This window comes from Vulpes vulpes, chromosome 2 (assembly GCF_048418805.1).
Source record: "Vulpes vulpes isolate BD-2025 chromosome 2, VulVul3, whole genome shotgun sequence".
Lineage (NCBI taxonomy): Eukaryota > Metazoa > Chordata > Mammalia > Carnivora > Canidae > Vulpes > Vulpes vulpes.
The window spans coordinates 126,188,471-126,199,644 of NC_132781.1; the positions used below are offsets into that span (position 1 = coordinate 126,188,471).

An 11,174-nucleotide genomic window follows, 5' to 3' on the forward strand; every position below is an offset into this window, starting at 1 on the left:
TTATCTAACTTTTCTAAGTTGACTCACAGGATAAGGATAACCTTACGGAGTTACTGTGGCTCTCATATACAGCCAAGTCAACTACACAGAGTACGGGTACAATAGATGCTCTATTAAATCCCAAGGAAGCCTAAAGGAATTATTATAGTCAATGAAAGCTAACAGTGTGTTTCTGGACTGAGAGTTTTCCAAGTATTCCTTCTGATGCTTGTTTAATTCTCTGTGGGGTTATATGTCCTCATGATCATCAGCTGAGTCCCGTGAGTTAATATCTGTAATCACATTTCCTGAGGTATTCAGTTGTCAGTATGTGAGGAAGGGAATGGGGAAGGAAAAAGCATCATGATGGAAACCTTGTCCAAGATTTCAGGATGGCTGTGTTTTGTAAAATTTGGTCTGTTCTAAGTTTGTCTCAGTCCCCTGATCCCAATCTAATAAAACATGCCTTTGAGGAAAAGGATACAGGAACAACAGGAAGTATTTAGATGCATTTTATTCAACAGTCAGGCCCACTAGGCATTGTAGTAACCACAGGGTACTTTAGAATCTTGGTTATCAACAAGGCCCAGATTTTTCAACCAAGATAGAGGTTTGTCGTTTCCTGTAGAAGAGATTTAAAAAATCAGCTTAAATTTTGCTGACAAAAAAAAAAAAAAAAAAAAAAAAAAAAAAAAAAAAAATTGACCATAGGAGAAAAACAATGGAAAAACATCAGGTTTATTTAAAGTAGAAAGGTTTCAGATTTATTCGCATTTCCCTGTCTTTCATTCATTTATTCATTCACTTACTCATTAATTCATCAAATATTGACAGACACTATTCCTTACATACATTACAGATACAACAGAAAGGAAAAATGTCTGTCTTTAGAGTTTAAAGATTTACTAAAGGTGGCTTACAGTAAACCTCCAAAATCAATCTCTAATTCATCATTGCTTCTTTTGCTCCTAATATCATTTTCCTAGCCACAAAGTTTCCATCTTAGCTGGTGCCTGGGCTACTTACTACAGAATGTGCTAATTGGCTGATCTTCTGTCTTAGAACTCTGGGGTTTAATACCTGTGAGATCTCACAAAAGGAAATAATATCTATACCCTATCTGATACCTGCTAGCTCTGAGCATCCTCCCATCCAGATAAAAAACTTCTGTGCTCCCCAACACACCACTCTTCCCAAATCAGTTTTCCTTTTGGTCAGCTAAATATTCCTAAATCCTATAATTTTGTCTCATGAGATTGTTTTTCAGAGGTCTCTCTCTCTCTCTCTTTTAACCATCCTTTCCTTGAATATACTGGTTTATAAAAATTCTTCTTTTTCTGTTACTTGAGGACATCTGACTTCCATATATCCATGTATGGATTTATCTGGAGCTTGATGATTCTTCATTTTAAGAGTTTTTAATGTTTTGTTGTTCCATAAATATTATCCATGCACAATATTTATGTCTGAGTTGTGTAGCAAACATAGCACAAACATCTAAACACAGCACACAAAATGACCTCCCTTTTACAGCTATGGTGTCTTTCTTTTTAAAATACTTTATTCATTTATTCATGAGAGACACAGAGGGAGAGAGAGAAGCGGAGACACAGGCAGAGGGAGAAGCAGGCTCCATGCTGGGAGCCTGATGTGGGACTCGATCCCCAGTCTCCAAGATCACGCCCTGGGCTGAAGGTGGCGCTAAACCACTGAGCAACCTGGGTTGCCCTATAGCTATGATATCTAGTATAGAAGACACCATCTCTGTTTAGCTGTTTAAATTCAAATCAGTTAAAGTTATATAATATTAAAAATTTACTTTCTCAGTTGTACTAGCCACATTTTAAGCACTGGTGGCAAGGCTAATAGCTTCCATACTAGACAACACAGATATAGAACATTTCCATCATTGCAGAAAGTTCTACTAGAAACTGTTGGTCTATAGAACAGAATTGACATAGACATAGAAAAAAGTCCTTCCTGACTGTATCTGACAAGCACATATTGATCAAGGAGGTACAAATCTTTGTCTACCCATCTCAAAACCTAACAACTAGGATTATAGCTTGGCTCTAGTAACATCTGCAATATATTTGTTTGGGGCTTTTAATGGGCAGTAGAGAGAAAAATATGGTACATTGCAAGTATTTAACATTAGATAAAAACCACATTTTCTCTCTAGACATTTTTAAAAAAAATTAATTTGAAAAAAAATTAATTTATTTGAGAGAGAGAGAGAATAGGGGGAGGGGAAAGAGGGAGAGAATCTTCAAGCAGACTCCCCACTGAGCATGAACTGGACTTGGGCTCAGTCCCACAACCCATGATATCATGACCTGAGCCAAAACCAAGAGTCGGACTCTCAACTCACCTACCTACCCAGGCCTGTTTTCTTATCTGAGAAATATAGGAAGAGAAGTTGTATTTTCTGGCATTCAAATGTTCTTTCCTGGGACGCCTGGGTGGCTCAGTGGTTAAGCCTCTGCCTCCAGCTCAGGGCATGATCCCAGGATGTGGGATCGAGTCCCACATCAGGCTCCCTGCAGGAAGGCTGATATTCCATCTGCCTATGTCTCTGCCTCTCTCTCTCTCTGTGTCTCTCATGAATAAATTTAAAAAAATGTTCTTCCTGTATTTAAATATTTTTGAAAAAAACAGAACAAGTACGCAGGACAGGTGGGTTTTAAAGGCTGAGGGAATGAAGTATCTCAGCTCTATGTTCATATTTTCCCAACATTTCACTCTAAATATTGGGCCTTTTAGCACTTGGAAATTTTCTCAAACTCCAGGCTGTTATATTGCTTTCTCTTCCCCTTGGACGGAAATACAATGTTTGACCTTTATGTCAACAGCATAGGTCATGAGAAAATTGACATGTGTTTTTGAGTTCCTTTTACAAATCTTCAGTGTGAAAATAAATTTGCCACAAAGCAGAACACTTAATATTTTGGTTCTCATCTTTATAAATGAAAATGTTACATAAGTATGTTTTTGCTCACCTAATCCATATAATTATTAATTGCATTTTTGAGGGTTTGAGTATATAATAGTCATTACCATCACCAAGCATGATTTTTTTTGAGATTTTATTTTTAAGTAATCTCTACACCCCACATGTGGCTCAAACTCACAACCTCAAGATCAAGAGTCACATGTTCTAGCAACTGAGCCAGGCGCTCCTGTGATTTTTTAAACTGAAAGGTATTTTGGCTATATTAGCTTTTTAAAAATCAGTCTATCAACTGATTTGCTGTAAAAGCATGGATTTTTGTTATACAAGTGATTTTTTTTTAAGTTGAGAGAATCATTCAACCACTTTCCTCCTCGATTCCACTATCTTTTCCCTAACACATTTATCATGTGTTATTAATACCTATCATCATGTTATTAATACCTTTCTCCCTTTTGTTCAGATTATTCTTCTTATTGGAGTGCTTCTCTTTCTCTTTCTTTATGGCCTAGACAAAGCCTCCAAACTTTTCCAAATCCTAGCAGGTATAATTAGTTGTTTTTAATCTTATGCTCTCAGAGTATTTTGCTCTTATTTCCACTTACCACACTGTATTATCATTGAGTGTAAGCAAATTCAGACTTGAAACATGTTGGACTTCCTTCTGTATCTCACACTTAGTCTGGTATCTGACTTTAAAGCACAGTTGAAAGAGCAAGGATTTGGACCCAGATCTGTCACTTACTGCTGGTTGATCTTGAGCAAGTTATTTAAGTTCAGTCTCAAATTCTTCACGTGTATAATGGGCTTAGTATTTTCTGCCTCAGGGGTTCATGGATATTCAATGCTTTGCCTGATGCTTAGCACAATAAATATTATTTTCTATCACAGTACACACACATAAATACATGCATATCTGTGTAGATAATCATACCAGATATATAATGAGAAAAAGAGATTGAGAATTATTTTTGGAAAGACCAGATGTTTTGTTTTCTCTCATGCTAAGATTAATGCTATTGGTTTATTGATTGGAACTTAGAGGGATAAAATATACAAAAACTTGAAGACCACTAACTTAAAATATATTTAAAGGAAATTCAAGTCTGTACTCACTTATTTTCAAGACATAGCAAGCATTCATTAGCATAGGTAATTCCATCACTCCCGCAGATAGGATTATAGATCTTGTTACATCCGTTCACCTTAAGGTTACAGTTAGCCTAAAAATGGAATTAAACAGAATCATTTTCCATCACTTAACATTCTTTGAGTTTATAGCAAAGTCTCTCAAATGATTTTCACTTCCCTGGAGTTGGTCAGCTTGAAGATGGAAGCATGGCTGTGACAAAGGGAGTGGTACTGAGTGCCAAAGAGGGAGAATCCAAGGTTTGGAATCAGAATGCCTGATTGCACATAATGCCTCTGCTGTTCACAAGTTGTGAAACATTGGCAAATCTGGTGTCTCTGAGCCTCAGTCACTTCATCTGCACAATGGGAAGGATATTATCACTTCCACACCTATTTCATGGCGGTCGTGTGAGGTCTAAATAAGGTGAGTGAGGTCATGTTCAAGTTTACAATGATGGCAGGTGCTGGTTCCTCTCAGGTCAGCCACACCATGAGCACCTCTTCCTTACTCACTGTGATCCCATCACGTGGCCCTTCTCTTAGTCATGTGACAACACCAGGTGCTTTCTGCCCTGGGAACCCTTGCACAGCCTATTTCCTGGACATCGGTAAGAATCTGTAGTTATGGAATGGCTGTCAAAGGCTAGACACTTTCCTAAGTGCTTTCATGTATTACTCTATTTATTTATTTAGATTTATTTATTTATTTATTCATGAGAGACACACAGAGAGAGAGAGAGAGAGAGAGAGGCAGAGACACAGGCAGAGGGAGAAGCAGGCGCCACGCAGTGAGGCCGATGTGGGACTCGATCCCAGGTCTCCAGGATCACACCCCCCCGGCCGCAGGCAGCGCCAAACCGCAGCACCACCGTGGCTGCCTGTATTACTCTATTTACACTTTACAACTATCCTATGAACTATTTATTATACTCTTCTTCCAATGAAGATACTTAAACACAAAGAGATTAAATCACCCAGAGGCCACATAATGGGTAATTCCAGATCTAGGATTCAAACCCAGTTGGTCTAGGTCCTGAAGTGGCTTTTAACCACTTCAGTCTACTACTTCTACTCACCAGTTATATTTTGCTAACATTCACTTGTCCTTCATGGCTCAAAATATATCTCACTAAGGGGCCCATTCTGTGATCTAACCAGGCTAGGTTCCAGATGGTACCGGAATTTCTTTATAACCCTTAGCATTAGTGTAATAATTTATTTACTTATGCCCTTTTGGTTTGCCATCTGTCTCATCACTAGATATAAATGAGTAGAGGGACATTTCCTCCTCTTGTCTTCAAATTCACTGCAATTTACCTTATAAAAGAAAACTTAGATATAGAATATTTTTGTAGAGGAAGGACCAGTTTATTATTTTCTTTTGCTTGTTATAAATTAGAGCTCCACCTTGGGGATTGGGAGAACTTTATGCCGACATGGTCAAACTGGCTGTAAGGAGGAAGGACTGCTTGGAGTGAAGTTCAGTAGAATACCATCCTTCCACTCCAAATCCTTGTCCTACTAGATAGTCTCAGAATGTTCAAAATGCCTTCTGGGCAAGCATTGCATGACTGTGTGGAAACTGCCTGTGTGTCAGTGCATTTGTTCTTCAGCAAAAGCTCTGGTGCGGGCACTGCTGTTACTTTGCACACTTAGCAGGTTCAATCTTGCTAGTACCACACACCTGTCTTGACTTGAGGTAGAACTGAAATGTCACAGCTTCACTGTGTGTTGAGTGGAACAAACAGTTCTAGCCTGAGAGAGAAAAAAGTACAAAATTGTCTTTACCTGTCTCTGCAGCATGTTATTAGCTCTGGTGTTACCTAGAAAACATAAATCAGACATATGAGGTCAAGAACTAAATTAGAGAAGCCAGATCTGCTCTTATTTGCAGTTTTTGGCTTTCATTGAAAACTGTAACTTTTTCTTTTCTTTTTTTTTTAAGATTTTATTTATTTATTCATGAGAGACACAGAGAGAGGCAGAGACACAGGCAAAGGGATAAGCAGGCTCCCTGTAGAAAGCCTGATACAGGACTCTATCTCCAGTGTGGGGATCACAACCTGAGCCGAAGGCAGATGCTCAACTACTGAGCCACCTAGGCGTCCTGACTGTGACTTCTTCTGCTGGCCTCTTCTGCTCCCCTTCTCTCCTCCTCCTCCTTCTCTTCCTATTCCCCCTCCCCATCTTCCCCTCCTTCTCTTCTCCTCCTCCTTTTTTAAAGATTTATTTATTTATTTGAGAGAGAGAGAGAGAGAGAGAGAGCATGAATAGGGCGAGAGACAGAGGGAGAGGGAGAGAATCCTCAAGCAGACTCCCTGCTGAGCACAGAGCCTGATGCAGGGTGAAATCATGACCTGAGCTGAAATCAAGAGTCAGGCACTCAACCAACTGAGCCACCCAGATGCTCCACCCTACCCCTTCTTATTTCTGTCTTCTCTCAAGGACATCTCACTGGTGTTTAATCATGCCCTACCTGCTGAAGCCTCAAGAAAATGAAGCAGAATTTGATTATGACCAAAGCATCTCAATTGGGCATTTCATGAAAGTTGACATTTGAGTCCTTTATGCTTTTTTCTAGAGCCACCAGTAGCTGTATAATAGTGCTTCTGAATTGGCTTTCTGACATTGAATTGTAATCCAAATTTTGTAACTCTGTGGGTGAGAGGACTGTTTCTGATTCTTTTGAGGTGAGGTTTTCCTTCTAGTGATTTTGCTCAGTGCAGAGTGGCCAAAAACAAGTTGTATTGCTAAAAGGAGAAAAAGAGAGAAGAGAAAGAAGAAAAGAAAAAGAAAAAAAGGGGGAAAAAGAGGAGAAAAAAGGGGGGGAAGCAAACAGAAATCAAAAAACAAAAAACAAGGGGGGAGTATCCTCTGATTCTGTATACTGTGAATTCCTCGACTTCCCCTGGAACTTTCCAGTGCTGCTTGGTCAATAATTTGTTTTTCCCCTGTCCCTCTAGCTGGTCTTCTGCGGGAGGGGCCTGCTGTGTTGATTTTCAGGTGTGAGCACTTGGGGGAGCTGCTCTGCCTCTGCCTGGTGCAGGGCTCAGTGGGGGTTGTTCACCCCGTGAGGCCCCAGGAGGAACAGCCTCAGTGGCGGGGCCAACTCTGGAGCCCTGGATTCAGCTCCCGCAGTAACTCCGGGGCTCTCCGTCTGCAGGGCCTGGAGGCTCCGGGGCGGGGCCGCTGATCTGCTCAGCTCCGGGCAGGAGCGTCCTTGCTGTCCTGGGCCCTCCCGGCCTCTGCCTGTCCCGGGGGAGGCCGGATCCTGGGCTGTGTCCCGGCGCCCAGTGCTCCCCGGCGTGCGCTGTTGGATTCGCGCTCCCGGCCCGCAGCCCCCTCCGCGGAGCCGCCCCCGAGCCCCTCCGAGCTGCTCCGGGTCCCGCCGAGCGCGCTGCAGCCCTTAGGGAGCTCGGCGCACTCTCCCGGGGCGCAGGTGCCTGTTAGTGTCCCAGGGAGCCCGAGGGCATCCCCGCCCTCCTGGGGTCCTGCTCTAACTCCCTGCGGGCCCCTTTCCCCCGGGAAGGTTGGTGCAGCTCCTGCTCCTCCGGGACGGGGCTCTCCTGTCCTGGGGACACTCGCCCCGGCCTCAGCCCGGCTCCTCGCGGGGCCCCTCCCCCTTGGAGGCCTTTTGTTCCTTTATTTCTTTTTCCCCGTCTCCCTACCTTGGTAGAAGCGCGAACTCTTCTCACTGTAGCGTTCCAGCTGTTCTCTCTTTAAATCTCAGGCCGAATTCGTAGATTTTCAGGATGATTTGAAGGTTATCTAGGTAATTTGGTGGGGACAGGTGACTTGGGGACCCTACTCTTCCGCTGTCTTGCCCCGCCTCCGACACATTTCTTTGAAAATAGAAGTGATGCACGGAACTGCTTGAAATGTGTCAGGCACAGAGCAGATATCTTCTGAATGCTCACCACCTTCTCACAACTGGCTACTAGACCTTTGATCTTATAATTAGTGATGTGAGAAGTGTCTGTGTCTTTAATTCAACTTATAGATGGAGATGTGGGGAGTTTATATGAAAATTTGTGAAATAGCACTAGCACTAACATTATCTTGTGATACAAAACTGCAATTATATGTGTCTTCTCTAGTAAGTAATGTTAAAAATGGAGCTCTTTTGACGTCTCACCATGAGTCCCCAAAGAGCTCTTTCCCTCTGATTACACTGATTATTAGTCCAATTCTTGTATTTACAGATAGATACTTAAAATTGCCATGCTACATTCCCTAGAAAATAACAGGTCTTGCTGACATCATGTAGGGGATGGTACTTTTGGATGAGTTCATTGAAGGGAAGAACTAACCTGATAATATCCAAAGGAAGAAATGTTGGTGAGAATGATTTTGATATTGACAATTTCTGAGGTGATCAAGGTAAGGAAGTAGCTCTTTGTAGCTAAATTTTATGAGAAGCAGCAAAGTGCTTCTGGGCTTGAAGAAATCCCTTGGAATAGGTCCCTGACCTTACTTCATTTCATTGGAACCAAAAGATCTGTCCAGGACTAGACTTGAAGTCTAGAATATAATGAGCTCAGTAATGCAACAAGTCAAAAAAGTTTTGCTCATTATCCACCTGGGTGGCTCAGTGGTTGAGTGGTCATGGCATCGAGTCCCACATTGGGCTCCCCGCTTCTCCCTCTGTCTCTGCCTCTCTCTCTCTTTTTAAAAGATTTTATTTATTTATTTATGAGAGAGAGAGAGAGAGAGAGAGAGGCAGAGACATAGGCAAAGGGAGAAGCAGGTTCTCTGCAGGAGTCCATTGTGGGACCCCATCCCGAACCCCGGGATCACACCCTGAGTCAAAGGCAGATGCTCAATTGTTGAGCCACCCAGGCATCCCATCTGCCTCTCTGTGTGTTTCTCATGAATAAATAAAATCTAAAAAAAAAAAAAAGGTTCAAATCAGAAAAATATGCAAAGATACTTACCAGATAAGCTCAACAGGGCCAAGGCACTGAGAAGAAAGATGCTTGTTACCTTCATAGCTGAAAGTTCTGCTTCCAGAGCTCAGTTGAAAACTATTGAACTAACCACTTCTCTTCAGAACCCTGAGACTGGAAGGGTTATATAGTCAGGGTGGCCACCCAGGCTCCACCTCCTGCCTTGTCATGGATCTTTGGTGACTGATTGACTCTGTAGCATAGCCTGGCCCCATGTTTCGGTAATATATCTGCATAAGAAAGTGAAAGAAACAGTGCAGGCCTGGAATATTCAAGGCCCAGATTCTGTCAGAAAAGTTCTGGTGGTTGGTTAGTTGTTTCTCCCCCTAACTTCCTCTCTGACTATGGGGAGCCCCAGTGTTCTCATCTATAAGGTGAACTCAAAGGTCCCCTGTATTCTGTAGCTCTGGATATATAAACAGGTGTGGATATCCAAAAATCTTGCTCTATCCTTTCTTCTTTCCTTCCGCTTTGTCAAGGTAGCTGACATAGAGCCTGGTTAGAGTCAGAGAGGGCTCAGGTCCCTACAGTATGTATGTGTGCTCATCAGAAACTTAATAGCTCTGTGTTCTGTAGTTCACTTGTGCTGTGCCTAGACTTTATTCATCTGAGATTTGAAGTAATAATAGCACTTAAAGTGTTTATCTTTCCGTCAATCATAGATATTGTGTCTACCTGTGTTATTGGGAGACACTTCTCCATTCTCTCTTATGAGAAGAGAGACTACCTCTGCCTCTTTTCAAGAGTTTGTACAACAAATGGACTGCACTACCTTACCAAGTGCCTGGTAAATAGGAGATTCTGAGTAAATATTTGCTGAAAACATGAATAAAGTAATACATGCATATGCTTCTTTTCTTGAAGACCCAGATCTATACCTTGTTCATTTCTGTGTCTCTAGTGCCTGCCACAAATAGTCACTTATTGGTTCATTTGGTCTTTTATTTATTCAGCCATCATTGTAATTCAGATACCCACTGAGTTCCTCGTATTTACAAGTCCGAACCTGACTGCTAGGGAAATAGATTTTGATTTCTGCATTTATGGGGTTTAGGCTAAGCATTGATAGATAACAGGATGAATGAGTAAAATTATTTTCTTTTCACCTCACATCATAATTTAAATAGCAGTTTGGTTGACAGTAAGAAGGTTCAAATCGCCACTGTAAGGGAGTTAATATTTGAGAGAATGAATTTTTCTTTGGTTTCATAAGCAGTCTGAGAAGGGAATTGACTGGGATCTCATTGCAGGAACTCTTCAAGTAATGATATCAGCAGTAATAACATTCAGATTTAGATCTGTCTCATGCCAAACCCTGGGCTTCTTACACCAAACCTTGATTTTTAAACATTTTGACTGTGTACCCAAAGCAAAAAATAAATTTTGTGTTATGGCCTAGTGTATGTATACATATGTGTCGACAAAAAAAATTGTTAAGAAACAAAATGTAGCTTTATTATATGTGATGTCTCTTGGTACCCTTTATTTTATTCTATCTCATACTTCACTGATTTGCATTTTGAAAAACACTTAAGTACAGTAATATCCTGTACCCTCATACCCTTGTGTTCTTAATTGCTATAAAAGTAGGTTAAAATTTTGGTTAGAGACTAGTCCTAAAACTGATGGGAAGTGGCTCTTCGGAGGCAGCAGGTTGAAGAGGACCATGAAGAGGTACACCTGGCTCCAATTACAAGTCTGCCATTCCAACTGTGATGTGACTTCGGGTAAATCCTCAACTACAAAAATGTGTGTCATGATATATTCATTTGGTGTGAAAAAATAAACATGGAAAAGCAAATAAATATACTGCAGGAACGTTATCCTCCATTTCCCCTGGAATAATCATTATTAGCTGGTAATAACATGAGCCTTCCACAGATTGGAAATAAATGGATAATATATAAGGCTTTCTATGATCACTGTCTTGACAGAATGAATATTGTTTCCCCAACAGATGAAAAGGGGTAGACATTGGCTGAAACAACTCTCCTCCTCTGCTAACCTTGGGTAAATCTCTCCGTCTGTCTTTTCTTCTCTAGGTACATATTTAAATGTGCGTGTCGTCAGGAACTTAGCAAACATACTATGACCTGCTCCTTCTGTTTCAAGGACTAATTATTCACCTGAATAAAGAGTGATGACAAAACTTAAAAGAACTGTTCTGA

General features: G+C 41.2%; 1 protein-coding gene across 1 annotated transcript; it reads right to left on the reverse strand.

Moving 5' to 3' along the window:
- Nucleotides 1-475: 475 nt before the first annotated feature.
- On the reverse strand, nucleotides 476-9,110 carry SPINK1 (serine peptidase inhibitor Kazal type 1). Its single transcript, XM_025982922.2, has 4 exons — nucleotides 8,995-9,110; nucleotides 5,849-5,883; nucleotides 4,046-4,152; nucleotides 476-601 (listed from the first exon to the last, which is right to left on the reverse strand). Exons 1-4 carry the CDS (start codon nucleotides 9,047-9,049, stop codon nucleotides 556-558), a joined length of 243 nt encoding a protein of 80 aa, XP_025838707.1. The 5' UTR covers nucleotides 9,050-9,110; the 3' UTR covers nucleotides 476-555.
- Between the last annotated feature and the right edge of the window lie 2,064 nt (nucleotides 9,111-11,174).

Bases quoted from the DNA above. Each gene is read 5' to 3' on its own strand.
- SPINK1 (XM_025982922.2), bottom strand. From the start codon at position 9,049: ATGAAGGTAACAAGCATCTTTCTTCTCAGTGCCTTGGCCCTGTTGAGC. The intron at 5,884-8,994 runs GTAAGTATCTTT...TATGTTTTCTAG, and splicing joins GGCCCTGTTGAGCTTATCTG to GTAACACCAGAGCTAATAAC. The intron at 4,153-5,848 runs GTAAAGACAATT...TTCCATTTTTAG, and splicing joins ATAACATGCTGCAGAGACAG to GCTAACTGTAACCTTAAGGT.